General features: G+C 41.8%; 1 protein-coding gene across 1 annotated transcript in view; it reads left to right on the top strand.

Annotated features, from left to right (window-relative positions):
- TEK (TEK receptor tyrosine kinase) overlaps positions 1–19,237 on the top strand; it is a 206,198-nt gene that overhangs the window by 168,288 nt on the left and 18,673 nt on the right. Inside the window, exons 17-18 of the mRNA XM_069765358.1 lie at positions 13,851–14,041; positions 16,121–16,234. Coding sequence (XP_069621459.1) covers positions 13,851–14,041; positions 16,121–16,234 — 305 coding nt within the window. The remainder of the gene's footprint in view (positions 1–13,850; positions 14,042–16,120; positions 16,235–19,237) is intronic.

The following is a 19,237-nucleotide window of genomic DNA, read 5'->3' as shown; positions in this document are numbered from 1 at the left end:
ATGTAAAAAATAAAAAAAACATACATAATACATACAACATACTACATACATACTACATGCAGTACATACATACAGCATACTACGTACATACAACATACATACAACATACCACATACATACAACATACATACAACATACTATATACTACATGCATACATACAACATACATACATACAACATACATACATACTACATACATACAGCATACATACATACAACATACATACAATATACTACATACATACGACATACATACATACAACATACTACATACGTACATACAACATACATACAACATACATACAAAATACTATATACTACATACAAACATAGAGCAGACATACAACATACTACATACATACAACATACATACAACATACTACATACAGTACATACTACATACATACTACATACATACAACATACCACATACATACAACATACATACATGCTACATGCATACAACATATATACAACATACTACATACATCCATACAACATACATACAACATACATACATGCTACATACATACTACATACATACATACATACAACACACATACTACATACATACTGCATACATACAACATACATACATACTACATACATACTACATACTACATACAACATACTACATACATACTGCATACATACATACAACATACTACATACATAATACATAAATACATACTACATACATACATACAAACTACATACATACTACATACATACTATACTACATACAATACATTCATACATTACATACAATACATACATATAGACATACAGTACATGTAACATAGAGTACATACTCACCATCACTTGTCAGTCATGGGACAGTAGTAGTCCCATCATCCGGCTAATGTGTTGAATGTAAAAAAAAACATACATACTACATACAACATACTACATGCATACTACATACATACATACATACAACATACTACATACATACTACATACATACAACATATATACAACATACCACATACATACAACATACTATATACTACATGCATACATACAACATACATACATACTACATACACACTACATACATACATACATACTACATACATACTACATGCATACAACTTAGGCTACGTTCACATTAGCGTTACGCTAATGTGCGTCGCTGTTGCGTCGGCGACGCAGCGGCGACGCAGCGGCGGCGCGCCCCTATGTTTAACATAGGGGACGCGTGCGTTGTTTTGGTGGCGTTTTTCGCCACGTGCGTCGTTTCCGACGCTAGCGTCGGACGCAAGAAAACGCTACATGTAGCATTTTCTGTGCGTCCGATTTTCATCAAAAACGACGCATGCGTCGCAAAACGTGCGCGTTTTTGCGCGCGTTTGCGCGCGTTTTTCCGTGCGTTGCCGACGCAATGGCGACGCGACGCTAATGTGAACGTAGACATACTACATACATACAACATACATACAACATACATACAACATACCACATACATACAACACACATACAGCATACTATATACTACATACATACATACAACATACATACAACATACTACATGCATGCTACATACATACAACATACTACATACATACAACATACATACAACATGCTACATACATACTACATACATACAACATACATACAACATACCACATACATACAACATACATACATGCTACATACAAACAACATACATACAACATACTGCATACATACATACATCCATACAACATACATACAACATACATACATGCTACATACATACTACATACATACATGCTACATGCGTACTACATACATACTACATACATATTACACACATCACACATACTACATACATACATACTACATACATACTACATACATACATACCACGTACATACTGCATACATACAACATACATACATACTACATACATACAACATACTACATACATAAATATAACATACTACATACATACATACATGCAAACTACATACATACTACATACAATACATTCATGCATTACATACAATACATACATATAGACATACAGTACATATAACATAGAGTACATACTCACCATCACTTGCCATTTTGATCCCCGAAGCCAGTGTCATCTGTAAAAAATATGAAAATAACAAACACTATACTCCCTGATCCGCAGAAATCCACGAATGTCCCACGATGATCTCCCGTGGAGAACGGCAGCATCAGCTGATGCGACCGCTCTCTAGGGGCTCCAGGAACACAATGATGCGAGGAAGGTATCCTTCTGCACTGTATTCCTCCGCCGCTGCAAAAAAAATAGTACCTAGTCTCAATTTTGGCATTTCTGTGTGAGAAATTTTCCCACGCAGCAATTGCCATAAAGTGAGACTCTGAACTCTAGTAACCTCTCAATGATGCACTGCAGGAGCCATTGTCTCCTGTCAGTGTGTCACTGAAGGTCCTATAGAGCAGTGACATCACCTGATGTCACTATTCTATAGGGGAGATCGTCGTGGGACACTCGTTATTAATTGGACTATGGCGGACAGGTAATATACGGTTTATTATTTTACTTTTTCTGAAGGCGCTGAAGTATGGTAAGTATGGTTAAATAAAGAATAATAAAATACTTTTTTCCTAATGTGTGTGTGTTTTATTAACCATTTACTAGTATTGGATTAATAATGGATAGGCGTCTTATTGACACCTCTCCATTATTAACCCGGCTTAATGTCACCTTTCAAAAGCAAGGTGACATTAACCCCTTATTACCCCATATCCCATGGCTACACGGGAATGGAAGAGAGGGGCTAAGTGCCGAATTGATGCATCTTACAGATGTGCCATTTCTGGGGCGGCTGCGGACTGGTATTTGTAGCCGGGGGGCCAATATCCATGGCCCCTCTCTAGGCTATGACTATCAGCCTGCAGCTGTCTGCATAGCCTTTCTGGCTATAAAATATAGGGGGACCCCACATCATTTTTTTTTTGGGGGGTCCCCCTATTTTAATAGCCAGTAAAGGCTATGCAGACAGCTGCGGGCTGATATTCATAGAAGGCTGCAAATATTGGCCCCCGGCCGTTGGCTTTCCCTCTCTGGCACAGAATATTGCGCGGGAGCCCATGCCGTTTCTTTTTAAATTAAACGCTCATTAAGGCCTCTTTCATACTTGCATCGGTACGTGTCCGTCGCTATGCGTCAGGCCGACGTACCGACGCACGTTGTGAAATTTGTGCACGACGTGAGCAGCGGATGCAGTTTTTCAACGCATCCGCTGCCCATTCTGAAGTCCGGGGAGGAGGGGGAGGAGTTTCGGCGGCGCATGCACGGTAGAAAATGGCAGATGCATCGGACAAAAAACGTTCACTTGAACGTTTTTTCGTGCCAACGGTCCGCCAAAACACAACGGATCCGTTGCACGGCGGATACGACGTGTGGCCATCCGTCGCTAATACAAGTCTATGGGTAAAAACCGCATCCTACGAGCACATTTGCAGGATCCGTTTATTTCCCAAAACGACGGATTGCGTTGGATTGCTAAAAACGCAAGTGTGAAAGTAGCCTTAGAAACATCGGCCTTTCTATTATATATCTATAGATATATCTATCTATAGATATATTTATAGATAGATATATCTATAGATACATAGATGTATCTATTCACATATCTGGCTGCTTTCACACACAGCTTTGCCGTCAGGCACAATCAATCAAGTTTTGAAAAAAATGGATCCGTTTTTTTTTACTAGATCCGTTTTTTCTCATAGAGTTGTATTAGCGCTGGATTGTGCCTGATGGCCACACGTTTGCATCCGTTTTTTGCCAGATCCGTTGCTGTGGGTTTTTTCGCCGGACAGAAAAACCGTTTCTCTGTATGTGTTTTCTGTCCGGCAAAAACAGCTTTTCTGACGGATTCTGGAAAAAAAAGGATCCTGCAAATGTGCTCACAGGATGTGTTTTTTAGCCATAGATTTGTATTAGCGACGGATGGCCAAACGTCGCATCCATTTTGCAACGGATACGTCATGTTTTGGCGGACCATCGACACGAAAAAACGTTCAAGTGAACATTTTTTTGTCCGTCGCATCCGCCATTTTCTACCGCGCATGCACGGCCGAAACTCCGCCCTTTCCTCCCCAGACTTCAGAATGGGCAGCGGATTCGAAGAAAAACCGCATCCGCTGCCCACGTCCTGCACAAATTTCACAACGTGCGTCGGTACCGACGCATAGCGGTGGACCCGTACCGACTCAAGTATGAAAGAGGCCTTAATGAGCGTTTAATTAAAAAAAAAACAACAAAAAAATGGAAAAAAAGGCGTGGGCTCCCGCACAATTTTCTGCGCCAGAGGGGGAAAGCCGACTGCCGGGGGCCAATATTTGTAGCCTGCTATGAATATCAGCCCGCAGCTGTCTGCGTAGCCTTTACTGGCTATTAAAATAGGGGGACCCCCCAAAAAAATGATGTGGGGTCCCCCTATATTTTATAGCCAGAAAGGCTACGCAGACAGCTGCGGGCTGATATTCATAGCCTAGAGAGGGGCCATGGATATTGCCCCCCGGCTACAAACAACAGTCTGCCGCCGCCCCAGAAATGGCGCATCTGTAAGATGCGCCAATTCCGGCACTTAGCCCCTTTCTTCCCACTTCCGTATAGCGGTGGGATATGGGGTAATAAGGGGTTAAAGCCACCTTGCTATTGACATTACTTGTGCTTATTTGTGAAAAAAATGGAAATTTGGTAAAAATTTAGAAAATTTCACAATTTTCCAACATTGAATTTTCATGCCCTTAAATCACACTCTCCCACTGGCAAAGACACTTTTGCATACTATGAGGGGCTCTGTGCCAGTGACGTCGCCAATGAGTATGCGCCCCCCACCTGATGAAGGAACCTGCACTTTCATCTGCACCTTCCTCTTTGTCCCCGTGTAAGGTGGTATAGTATGCGGGAAGGGGAACCTGTCTTTCAGCAGGGTCAGATTCTGGCTGTGTAGAGTGCAAGGGGAATGTAGTGGTCTGGGTCAATGTACCAGCAGACTCATCTAGCAGTGGCTGGGCAATGGGCAGGATGAGGAGGATACACAGATATAATAAATAATCTTTATTTTTATATAGCGCTAACATATTCCGCAGCGCCTTACAGTTTGCACACATTATCATCACTGTCCCCGTTGGGGCTCACAATCTAAATTCCCTATCAGTATGTCTTTGGAATGTGGGAGGAAACCGGAGTGCCCGGAGGAAACCCACGCAAACACGGAGAGAACATACAAACTCTTTGCAGATGTTGTCCTTAGTGGGGCTTGAACCCAGGACTCCAGCGCTGCAAGGCTGCTGTGCTATCCACTGCGATAGGCCCAAATAATAAAGTAGGCTAAATGCAGTTCAAAATTGGTAACAGGACTAACCAGGCGGCATTGCTTTGTTCAGAGGAGGAAAACTGTAATGAGTGGCAGACATAGTTAGTAGGCCATATTTATAAAGTAGGCTAAATGCAGTTCAAAATTGGTAACAGGACTAAACAGGCGGCATTCAGAGGAGGAAAACTGTAATGAGTGGCAGACACAGTTAGTAGGCCCAAATAATAAAGTGGGCTAAATGTCTGCCAAAAAATTGTTCATAAATAAACAGGCGACATTGCTTTGCTCAGTGTCGGAAAATTGTAATGAGTAGCAGACTAAGTTAGTAGGCCCAAATAATAAAGTGGGCTAAATGTCTGCCAAAAAATTGTTCATAAATAAACAGGTGGCATAGCTAGGTACTGGGGTGGGCTCCTCTGCTGAGTAGCAGACAGTGGTAGATGGCGCAAAGTATTAACTGGTCTAAATGGAGGCCAAGGCCCCTGTATATTTTAACTATCATCTATCATTTCAACAAATTTGTATTGGCAGTGCCATTGAAGGATTTAACAGCACAGACTACACAGTGGTGGAGCAGGGAGAGGTAAGTATTGCAAGTGGTAGAGCACTGTTCGAGCTGGGGGGAACACTCTCTTGTGGGTGGCGGTATTGGCACAGGGCCTCTCATATTATGACGGTGTGTCTGACGTTGGTTGTGCACCACCACCGTCAGAGACACTTCATTGTTCTATGAGGGACCCTGTGCCAGTGCCGTTGCCCAAGAGTGGGCCCACCCACCTGTCCAGGCAAACGGCACTCGCACGGGTGCTTGCTCCAGGTGGTGACCACGGCCCTGTGGGGGGAGTCAGCCCATTTAGGGAGGTATAAAAATGGCCTTTGGTGGACATTCAGCAGCTGCAAATGGAGGAATTGGAGAAGTCAGTAAGAGGAGGCCAAAAGCAAGACATTTTTCAGGCAAGCTACATGTCAGCAGGGGAAGGTGGGGCAAAATAATTTGACCTCCAGCCTTAGGTTCTATTGTGCTTTTGCCACTACCACCAGATGCATCACCACCCCCATCGTCAGTACTAGCTGGCAACCACCGCCCACGGCCCCTTCCACCAGACTTCCTCATTTTTTGGAAAATCTAACCAAAATAACAACCATTATATGGTACTGTAAAACAAGGTAGAAGGTGTATATAAACTTGTTGAGAATTTAAATCTCCCTTTTTTTGGGGGGAGACTGAACCAAAACTCAGGCCCTGTGCATAAAACAACACAATGTAAGTGGCAGAAAGTGGCTGGCTGACATATGACAAACTAACAGGACTGAAGTATATCCACTTTGTGAGAATTTGAATCTCACTTTTTTGGGGGGAGACTGAACCAAAACTCAGGCCCAGTGTATAAAACAACACAATGTAAGTGGCAGAAAGTGGCTGGAAGATATATGAAAAAATAAAAGGACTGTAGTACAATTTCAATCTCCCTACAATGATCTCAGGAAAAGTATGGCAGCAATAAAAAGGACTGCTGCATACAAAAGTGTGGACAAATAAACAAGATAACTGTGCAGAAAGGAGCAACAGGATTTTTGCTTTTAAAAAAGCAGTTGGTGTGCACAGCTGCGTGCAAACAGCAATGCAGCTATCAGGGAGCCTTATAAGGCAGCCTAATAAGCTACAGAGCTGATGCACAAAAATATAGCCTCCACTGTCCCTGCAAAAAAAATGGTGGTGTTGGACAGTGGAAATCTCTACAGCACAAGCAGTTTGGGGGTTAATCTTCCCTCCCTAACTATATCCCTTCTTCTGATGAAGATGCAGCAACCTCTCCCTATGCTAAGATCGGCAGAAGCAAGATGGCGTTCCGCATGCACGCCCCTTTATAGCCCCTGTGACGCCACAGAAAGCAAGCCAATCACTGTCATGCCCTTCTCTAAGATGGTGGGGACCGAGACCTATGTCATCACACTGCCCACACTCTGCGTCCTCCTTCATTGGCTGAAAAATGGCGCTGAAAGCGTCATATGACATGCAACTTTTGCGCGCAGATCGGCGACCTCATGGCCGATCCCGCACTAGGATCGGGTCGGGTTTCATGAAACCCGACTTTGCCAATAGTCGGCGATTTTTGAATTTGTCCGATCCATTTAGCTCAACCCTACTCGGAAGGGATGGAGAGCCGTTTGACTTTTCAATGCAAAATTGGCTGGAATTGAGATAGGACGCCATGTCACGGTTGGAGAGCCCCTGATGTGCCTAAACAGTAAAAAAAAAACACAAGTGACACCATTTTGGAATGTAGACTCATTAATGAACTTATCTAGATGTGTGGTGAGCACTTTGACTCATCAAGTGCTTCACAGAAGTTTATAATGTAGAGCCGTAAAAATAAAAAATCATATTTTTTCGCAAAAATGATATTTTTGCCTCTAATTTTTTATTTTCCCAAGGGTAACAGGAGAAATTGGACACCAAAAGTTGTTGTACAATTTGTCCTGAGTACTCTGATACCCCATATGTGGGGGTAAACCACTGTTTGGGTGCATGGCAGAGCTCTGAAGGGAAGGAGCGTGGACTTTTCAAGGCAAAATGGACTGGAATTGAGATAGGACGCCATGTCGCGTTTGGAGAGCCCCTGATGTGCATAAACAGTGGAAACCCCCCACAAGTGACACCATTTTGTAAAGTAGACCCCCTAAGGAACTTATCTAGATGTGTTGTGAGAACTTTGAACCCCCAATTGTTTCACTACAGTTTATAACGCAGAGCCGTGAAAATAAAAAATATTTTTTTTCCACAAAAATGATTTTTTTAGCCCCCAGTTTTGTATTTTCCCAAGGGTAACAGGAGAAATTGGGCCCCAAAAGTTGTTGTCCAATTTGTCGTGAGTACGGTCATACCCTGTATGTGGGGGGAACCACCGTTTAGGCACATGGCAGAGCTCGGAAGAGAAGGAGTGCCGTTTGGAATGCAGACTTAAATAGAATGGTCTGTGATCATCATGGCGCTTTGCAGAGCTCCTGATGTACCTAAACAGTAGAAACCCCTCACAAGTGACATCATATTGGAAACTAGACCCCCCAAGGAACTTAAATAGATGTGTTGTGAGAACTTTGAACCCCCAATTGTTTCACTACAGTTTATAACGCAGAGCCATGAAAATAAAAAATATTTTTTTTTCCACAAAAATGATTTTTTTAGCCCCCTTTTTATATTTTCCCAAGGGTAACAGGAGAAATTGGGCCCCAAAAGTTGTTGTCCAATTTGTCGTGAATACGGTCATACCCTGTATGTGGGGGAACCACCGTTTAGGCGCATGGCAGAGCTCGGAAGGGAAGGAGTGCCGTTTGGAATGCAGACTTAAATAGAATGGTCTGTGATCATCATGGCACTTTTGCAGAGCTCCTGATGTACCTAAACAGAAGAAACCCCTCACAAGTGACATCATATTGGAAACTAGACCCCCCAAGTGTTTCACTACAGTTTATAACGCAGAGCCGTGAAAATAAAAAATCTTTTTTTCCCCACAAATTTTTATTTTACCAAGGGTAACAAGAGAAATTGGACCCCAAAAGTTGTTGTCCAATTTGTCCTGAGTACGCTGATACCCCATATATTGGGGTAAACCCCTGTTTGGGCGAACGGGAGAGCTCGGAAAGGAAGGAGCACTCTTTTACTTTTTCAACGCAGAATTGGCTGGAATTGAGATTGGATGGCATGTGGCATTTGGAGAATCCCAGATGTGCCTAAACAGTGGAAACCCCCCAATTCTAACTCCAACCCTAGCCCCAACACACCCCTAACCCTAATCCCAACCCTAACCATAACCCTAACCACACCCCTAACCTGAACACGCCCCTTACCCTAATCCCAACCCTAACCACACCACTAAACCCAACACACCCCTAACCCTAATCCCAACCCTAACCACACCCCTAACTCCAACACACCCCTAACCCTAATCCCAACCATAACCCTAACTACACCCCTAACCCTGACACACCCTTAACCCTAATCCCAACCCTAATCCCAACCGTAAATGTAATCCAAACCGTAACCTTAACTTTAGCCCCAACCCTAACCCTAACTTTAGCCCTAACCCTTATGGGAAAATAGAAATAAATACATTTTATTTATTTTATTACTTTTCAATAACTGGTAGGTGGTAAAGGGGGGTTTGATTTACTATTTATAGCGGGTTTTTATAGCGAGTTTTTATGTTTGGCAGCTGTCACACCCTAAAAGACGCTTTTTATTGCAAAAAAATATTTTTTGCGTTCCCACATTTTGAGAGCTATAATTTTTCCATATTTTGGTCCACAGAGTCATGTGAGGTCTTGTTTTTCATGGGACGAGTTGACGTTTTATTGGTACCATTTTTGGGCACATGACATTTTTTGATCGCTTTTTATTACAATTTGTGGGAGGCAGAATGAACAAAAACCAGCAATTCATGAATTTCTTTTGGGTGGGGTGTTCATACCGTTCCACGTTTGGTAAAATTGAGAGTGACATACCATCTCTGGCTTGTCAAGGTAAGGAGGCTTATTCGCAATGCAATGCTCCTCTGGGAAATATAATATGCAAATTGCCTCTTCTGAGAAAAAGAGGACTTAACTCTCTAGCGCCACCTGTTGGAAGTAGCGATCCTACAAGTCACAATCAACTCTTTAACGAGTCGTGCAATATGACTTATGATAAAAGCCAAATTAGTATCTCAATTCACAGACACGGTGTTTCGAGCTGTTGGCCCTCATCAGTGTGAAGCATGAGAACTAATTTGGCTAGGTGAGAGGCTCTGGACTGGGGTCTCGTTTCTCCTTATGGAGAGTGACATACCATCTCTGGCTTGTCAAGGTAAGGAGGCTTATTCGCCATGCAATGCTCCTCTGGGAAATATAATATGCAAATTGCCTCTTCTGAGAAAAAGAGGACTTAACTCTATAGCGCCACCTGTTGGAAGTAGCGATCCTACAAGTCACAATCAACTCTTTAACGAGTCGTGCAATATGACTTAGGATAAAAACCAAATTAGTATCTCAATTCACAGACACGGTGTTTCGGGTTGTTGGCTCTCATCTGTGCGAAGCATGAGAACTAATTTGGCTAGGTGAGAGGCTCTGGACTGGGGACTAAGGGGTATTGTTTCTCCTTATGGAGAGTGACATACCATCTCTGGCTTGTCAAGGTAAGGAGGCTTATTCGCCATGCAATGCTCCTCTGGGAAATATAATATGCAAATTGCCTCTTCTGAGAAAATGAGGACTTAACTCTATAGCGCCACCTGTTGGAAGTAGCGATCCTACAAGTCACAATCAACTCTTTAACGAGTCGTGCAATATGACTTATGATAAAAGCCAAATTAGTATCTCAATTCAAAGACACAGTGTTTCGGGCTGTTGGCCCTCGTCTGTGCGAAGCATGAGAACTAATTTGGCTAGGTGAGAGGCTCTGGACTGGGGTCTAAGGGGTATCGTTTCTCCTTATGGAGAGTGACATACCATCTCTGGCTTGTCAAGGTAAGGAGGCTTATTCGCCATGCAATGCTCCTCTAGGAAATATAATATGCAAATTGCCTCTTCTGAGAAAAAGAGGACTTAACTCTATAGCGCCACCTCTCACCTAGCCAAATTAGCAAGCCACCTCCCTGCGGGACCCGGAAGGCCCCCCTCGGCCATCTTGGATCCGGGGCCTGCAGGGAGGAGGATGGAGGAGACTCTTGGAACAATGCAAAGACATCGCGTTGCTCCAAGGGTGTCAGGGAAGCATGCAGGGAGCCCCTGCATGATGCTTCCCTATGCCACCGGAATGCTGCGATCATGTTTGATCGCAGTGTTCCGGGGGTTAATGTGCCGGGAGCTGTTTGTGACCGCTCCTGGCTCATAGTGCCGGATGTCAGCTGTAACAATCAGCTGACACCTGGCCGAAATCGGCCGCGCTCCCCCCGTGAGCGCGGCTGATCGCCCATGACGTACTATCCCGTCCCTGGGAATTAAGTCCCTGGTCACCTTGACGGGATAGTACGTCAGATGGCAGAAAGGGGTTAAAGAAAAACTCTTAAAAAAGGAAAAGGAGATGACTGATTTTGTCCCAATCATAACTCAGTACAAATCCAATTCCAGTGTCCTCAAAAATATAGTGAACAGACACTGGGAGGTACTGAAAGATGACAAAATTCTGGGAGGTCATATCCCCACATTTCCACAGTTTATATACAAAAAAGCGAGCAATCTTGGCAATTTTATTGCACCTATGGCACAGAATTATTATGCTCATAAACCTGCTACATTTTTTGAAAATGATATGAAAGGTTTTTTTCCTTGTCGTAAATGTACAATGTGCAGACAAACACGAACCAGCAAAAAGTCTATAATTAATAAAGATGGCAAAGATTATGCAATTAAGCATTTTATCACTTGCTCCTCAGAGGGGGTTATATATGTTATTAAATGTCCATGTAATAAATTGTATGTGGGACTCACCAAACGCCCATTTAAGGTAAGAATCAGTGAGCATATCCGTAATATAAAAAAAATTTCTGGGCCACCCACTCTCTAAATACTTTGTGGAACACCACAATAGCGAAACACACTCCATGGAAATTACAGGATTTGAAAAAGTACCAGAGGAAGGGAAACTATATTGCTTTAATGTCTTGCGTGGAAAGCAAGTGGATATTCACTTTGGACACTTTGATCCCTATAGGACTTAATAGTGAAATTGAACTATTCGGTTTCCTCTAAACACCAACTGACCATGAACAGACCTATAAAAGGACCCCTAATGCATTAAGGACCATCCCTGATGAAGGAAAGTGCTGTTTCCGAAACGCATTGGATATTCTTGGTCTTTTCTGCTATCCGTACATGTCGACATCCAGCCTAAGCCTCATGGTCCCACGTGATCCTCTGCGTCACGCCAGGTCCTGCTTCAACTATCACTCACCGCAAACAGGCAGTGACTAATCCTGGAGACCAGGATTCATAGCAGACCGCCGAACACACCCGCCGCCCGCATCACGAAGGAAGAACCAGCGGCCAATACCGCTACACCGGCTCCACACAAGGAAAATGGCACGCAGACGGCAGGTTTCCAACCCGGATAATCTGTCTACTGCGTACCGCATCAGTACTCTAATAGAAGCACTGCCACCGGCCTTGGCAGCTTCTTGTTGTATAACCTATAGCAACTACATGCATGTTCTGCAATTGACTCTAAAACTTTTTTCATTTATGGCCTAAAGGGGCTCGCAATACAAAGGACAGTGAACCTTCTTACTAAGACTCTATACAAAGGAATGTGGACTATCTCATTAAGACTTCTGTATCATCGCAAAGTCATCGGCTTCCTTTCGACATATCTCTAACCTTTTCCCTTGCAGGTATTGCAATAATTTATTTTTCCTAGAAACAGGAACTATATATGGGTGGTTATTAACCTGTGTTTGTTGTACAAATAATTCTTATCCACAGTTGGGCCAGGTGCAATCACCAAGTTGGGCTAAGTGCAATCATTTAATGGGCCAAGTGCAATCTGTATCTTTTTTTGGCTTACCTGTATTGTGACCTATTACTCTCAGTAAACATTTCTCTTTCTCCTAGGTTTTTATTTGCGCAAATTTACTACTATTTATTAATTAACAAAAAACACCTTGCAAAGGCTTCCTAAGCATTTAAAAGGTCACTTAGTCTGTTTCAGTAGGCTCCACAAATTCTTAACAGTATTTTTGGTGTAAAAACTACCGTAACACTGCACATCACAAAAAGAACCTCATACCCAGAGTAAAGCATAGTGGAGACAGCACTATGCTTTTGGGCTGTTTTTTAGAAGATGGAACTGGGGCTTAAGTCAAGGTGGACGGAATTATCAACAGTACCAAATTTCAGTCCATTTTTCAGGCCTCTGTTAAAAAGTTTAAGAGAAATTTCACCGTACAGCACCACAATGACCCTAAGCATACCTCTAAAAGGATGGTTTTACCAAAAGATCAAAATCTTGGAATTTCTCAGTCAGAGTCTATACTTGAAACCCGTACAGTGTGCACAGAGATGCCCTTGCAATCTGACATACATGGAGCCATTTCTACATGTGCCATGCTGATAAACTTTTACTAAAAAAGAATGCATAAATTTGAAGGGTACTTAAACAAAGTAATAGTTTAACGGTTTGCATATTTATTCAACCACATTAATTTAGTTCTTTATTTTCTTTTTGCGCCAGAAAAGATTTTCGTATTTTTTTTTTACAATTGAATTGAACAGATTATAGGTGACATTAAAGGTGTACAAAGTTCTCAAGTGTGCTGTGGAATTAATGATGCCATATAAATGAGATAAATACAGTATAAGGAAGAAATGATAAAGCTGCCAGTATTTGTGTTTATACTTGACTCTCTTTTAAAGAGTAAATGGAACTCATTAGATGATGTCTGTGGAATATTGTTATTAGGTTTTTAAAAAATGGATCTTCTTTTTGGAAATACAGTACATACTTTTTGCTTTTGCTAATCATAATACAATGTATCTGCTTCACATTTTTTATCATCTCTTCCATACAGGTTACTTATATTTGGCTATAGAATATGCCCCCCATGGCAACCTGTTGGACTTTCTACGGAAAAGCAGAGTTCTGGAAACAGACCCAGCATTTGCCATAGCCAACAGCACAGCATCAACCTTGTCTTCACAGCAGCTTCTACAGTTTGCAGCAGATGTCGCTCGAGGCATGGATTACCTGAGCCAAAAACAGGTTGACACTCTGTATATTTTCCTATGCCATAAAATACAAGCGTGTGATTTAAAGTATGACATTTGTGAATTCCTGGCTGAATTATGACCCAGTTTGTACAGCAATTATAAATAGTCATAAAAGTGGTTTCTAAATATATGAATATGTTTCAACAAGATCATTTATGAGATATATTCTCATACATAACATAGCATAGCTAAAGTTTCTGGAAAATATTACAGATTTACATAAAGAGATGTAATTGGAAGCATCATATAAATTACACCCTGGCTATTTGAAGCTGTAGGGTAAGAATTATGTGATTTTCAACAATTTTAGATGTTGGTACTTTAACTATTTAAAGGGGTTGTTTGAAACCTAACTGAATATAATACTCAATATTGAACTATTTAATCTTAAAAACTAACTACATCTGTAACATATATCAAATACAGTGGGTACGGAAAGTATTCAGACCCCTTTACATTTTTCACTCTTTGTTTAATTGAAGCCATTTGGCAAATTCAAAAAAGTTCATTTTTTCACATTAATGTACACTCTGCACCCCATCTTGACTGAAAAAAAACAGAAATGTTGAAATTTTTACAAATTTAATAAAAAAGGAAATCCGAAATATCACATGGTCATAAGTATGCAGACCCTTTGCCCAGACACTCATATTTAAGTCGCATGCAGTCCATTTCTTTGTGATCCTCCTTGAGATGATTCTACTCCTTCATTGGAGTCCAGCTGTGTTTAATGAAACTTATAGGACTTGATTTGGAAAGGGACACACCTGTCTATATAAGACCTCACAGCGCATGTCAGACCAAATGAGAATCGTGAGGTCATAGGAACCGGCCAAGGAGCTCAGAGGCAGAATTGTGACAAGGCACAGATCTGGACAAGGTTACAACAGAATTTCTGCAGTACTCAAGGTTCCTAAGAGCACAGTGGCCTCCATAATCCTTAAATGGAAGAAGTTTGGGACCACCAGAAGTCTTCCTAGACCTGGCTGTCCAGCCAAACTGCGCAATCGTGGAAAAAGAGCCTTTGTGAGTGAGGTAAAGAAGAACCCCAAGATCACTGTGGCTGAGCTTCAGAGATGCAGTATGGAGATGGGAGAAAGTTCCACAAAGTCAACTTTCACTGCAGCCCTCCACCAGTCGGGCCTTTATGGCAGAGTGGCCCGACTGAAGCCTCTCCTCAGTGCAAGACATATGAAAGCTCTATACCTCAGACTTGGCTGAAGGTTCACCTTCCAACAAGACAATGTCCCGAAGCACACAGCTAAAATAGCAAAGGAGTGGCTTCAGAACAACTCTGTGATGATTCTTGACTGGCACAGCCAGAGCCCTGACCTAAACCCAATTGAGCTTCTCTGGAGAGACCTGAAAATGGCTGTCCACCAATGTCCACCATCCAACCTGACGGAACTAGAGGATCTGCAAGGAAGAATGGTAGAGGATCCCCAAACCCAGGTGTGAAAAACTGCATCATTCCCAAGAAGATTCATGGCTGTGCTAGCTCAAAAGGGTGCTTCTACTCAATACTGAGCAAAGGGACTGAATACTTATGATGATGTGATATTTCAGTATTTCTTTTTTTGCAAAAATTACTACATTTCTGTTTTTTTTTCACTCCAGATGGGGTGCAGAGTGTGCATTAATGTGAAAAAATGAACTTTTTTGAATTTACCAAATGGCTGCAATGAAACAAAGAATGAAAAATACTTTTCGTACCCACTGTATATGTACACAAAAAATGGCAATGATCTAAAGGAAATCTAGTCCTGAAAAACAACAACTTATGTCTGACAGAATGCCCTGGTGTTGACAGGTTGCTGTGTGTATGTGCATACGAAGAAGCCTGTCAAACCCTGCGAAGTGGAGTGAGTGGAGGTGGAAAACCCATCTCACGAGTTAATCAGACTCACAGCTATGAGCACAGTGTTGTTTCATTAATTCTATGAGCCATTTGGCACAACATTTTTAGGCGTATTAGACTCATAGGAGTACAAGCCCTTATCTGTGTTATGCCACCATTACAGATCGACTTTCAAATTTGAAATAATAATAATACTCATGCGTTTTTCTCTAGTTCATACATCGGGACTTGGCAGCCAGAAATATTTTGGTTGGTGAAAACTTTATTGCAAAAATTGCAGATTTTGGTTTATCAAGAGGACAAGAGGTTTATGTAAAAAAGACAATGGTAAGTGTGTTGTTAAAGCTGATCCATTATGTTATCAAACTCTTATAAAAACATGCATCATGGTGTACAAACTAGCAAAATATCATGCAAGAGACATTTCAGGGAGTTTTTGAAGAACGAAAAATATATGCAAATGTCAATCCTTTGGTACATTGATTATTTCATCCCTCTACCATACTTCAGTCTCTGATTTTGTATGAAGACAGGCAGAGGATTTTCCAGGTTAGTTTCATACAAATCCAAGTGACAAACACCAACTCTGGCATCCACTAGTAAAGGCAACATGCCAGTGACCATGAGAATCAACAACTCAAGTGATTGTATTCCTGGAAAAAATGCAGTAATTGAAGCATATCCATACCGTTCAGAGAAATTATAATGTTCAGGTCTACATATGGGACTTTAAAAATTCCCATTCATCATTATGTAAAACCTCTCTGTTGCAGTTTCTTACTTCTGCTTGTTTGAACATGCCCTGAAATAGTACTATAATAAAACTGCTAATAGATTTGTATCTTATTTTTATTCTTTTAGCTGCCTTTATTTACAGTAGTGTTCAAAATAATAGCAGTCCAATATGAGTAACCAGATTAGTCACTGTTTTTGTTATAAATGATATTACCACATGTCACACAATTTACCAGTTGGTGCAGTAAATTCTAAGAAAACCAACAGACTCCGCATTCATCAATCATCTGCATGTTTATGAGTTTGTGTATTAGAATAATTAACCCTATAAGGACCAGGGGTATTTCTGGTTTTGCATTTCCATTTTTTGCTCCCCTTCTTCCCACGGCCATAACTTTTTTATTTTTCCGTCAATATGGACATGTGAGGGCTTATTTTTTGCAGGACGAGTGATACTTTTGAATGGCACCATTGATTTTACCATGTCATGTACTATTTTCCAGTACATGATATGGTAAAATCAATGGTGAAATTGCAAAAAAGTGCAATTTCACAAAATTGTTTTTTGGATTTTTTTACCATGTTCACTAAATACTAAAACTGAACTGCCAATGTGATTCTCCAGGTCATTATGAGTTCACAGACACCAAACACGTCTAGGTTCCTTTTTACTTAAGTGGTAAAAAAAATTTCAAGGTTTGTAAAAAAAAAAAAAATATGTTGCCGTTTTACGAAACCCATAGGACTTTTTTCGGGATCTGGGGCCTGTTGAGGGCTTATTTTTTGTGCGCCAATCTGACGTTTTTTATTGATACCATTTTGGTGTATTTGTTGATCGCCCGTTATTGCAATGTTGCAGCGACCAAAAAGACATAATTCTAGCGTTTTGATTTTTTTTATCGCTATGCCGTTTACCGATTGGATTAATTCTTTTTATATATTGATCGGGCGATTCTGAATGCAGCAATACCAAATATGTGTATATTTTAATTTTTTTATTGTTTTATTTTCAATGGGGCGAAAAGGGGGGTGATTTGTACTTTTATATATTTTTTATATTTGTAAACTTTTTTTTACTTTTTACTTGCTTTAATAGTCTCCATGGGAGCCTAGAAGCTGCAATCATCTAATTGCTTGTGCTACATAGAGAAGGGCTGCAGCCCTGCTGTAAGTAGCACACATGCTCGCTTGCCATGAGCACCGACCACTTGGCGGTGCTCATAGCTATCCGGCTATGACCACCACAGGGGTCTCCTGCCAAACCATCAGCAACCTGCGGTCATGTGACACGGGTGCCGATGGGAGGAGGTAATGATGGGCTTCCTGCATATGCATGTTAAATGCCACTGTCAGAGATTGACAGCGGCATTTAATATGTTAACAGCTGCGTGTAGATCGTGGCGGTTAGGGGCACATGACAGCTGATTAGATTAGCTGTCATGCGCTAGAAAAGGTGGGGGCTCATCGCTGGAGCCCGCACCAATAGGGGGAGGCGTCCAATGATGGACTCTGTCATTGGATTTATGGGGTTAATTGAAAGGGGGGTGTTCAAAATAATAGCAGTGTAGAGTTCAATTAGTAAGGTCAATCATTCTGTGAAGAAACAGGTGTGAATCAGGTGGACCTTATTTAAGGTTTAAACCAGAACATGTTGTACACTGCTCAAAAAAATAAAGGGAACACTAAAATACCACACCCTAGATATCTCTGAATGAAATATTCAAATTGCAAATTTTTATTCATTGTATAATGGAATATGTTCATATATAAATTTTTTATAAATAAAACATAACAATTATCTATGTAAATCAAGATGAATATCCCATGGAGGACTGGATTTGGAATGACACTCAAAATCAAAGTGGAAAATCAAATTACAGGCTGATCGAACCTCAGTGGAAATGTCTCATGACAAGGAAAAGATGCTCAGTATTGTGTGTGCCCTCCATGTGCCTGTATGACCTCCCTATTGTACAATGCCTGGGCATGTTCCTGATGAGCCAGCGGATGGTCTCCTGAGGGATCTCCTCCCAGACCTGGACTAAAGCATCCGCCAACTCCTGGACAGTCTGTGGTGCAAAGTGACTTGGTGGATGGTGCGAGACATGATGTCCCAGATGTGCTCAATCGCATTCAGGTCTGGGGAACGGGCGGGCCAGTCCATAGCTTCAATGCCTTCATCTTGCAGGAACTACTGACACACTCCAGCCACATGAGGTCTGGCATTGTCCTGCATTCGGAGGAACCCAGGGCCAACCGCACCAGCATATGGTCTCACAAGGGGTCTAAGGATCTCATCTCGGTACCTAATGGCAGTCAGGCTACTTCTGGTGAGCACAAGGAGGGCTGGGCGGCCGTCCAAAGAAACGCCACCCCACACCCTTACTAACCCACTGCCACACCAGTCATGCTGAAGGATGTTGCAGGCACTAGATCGCTCTCCACAGCATCTCCAGACTCTGTCACATGTGCTCAGTGTGAACCTGCTTTCATCTGTAAAGAGCACAGGGCGCCAGTGGCGAATTTGTCAATCCTGGTGTTCTGTGTCAAATGCCAAGCGTCCTGCACGGTGTTGGACTGTGAGCACAATCCGCA

The sequence above is a fragment of the Ranitomeya imitator genome, chromosome 1 (assembly GCF_032444005.1).
Source record: "Ranitomeya imitator isolate aRanImi1 chromosome 1, aRanImi1.pri, whole genome shotgun sequence".
Classification (NCBI taxonomy): Eukaryota; Metazoa; Chordata; class Amphibia; order Anura; family Dendrobatidae; genus Ranitomeya; species Ranitomeya imitator.
This window is presented reverse-complemented; position numbering and strand designations above follow the sequence as displayed.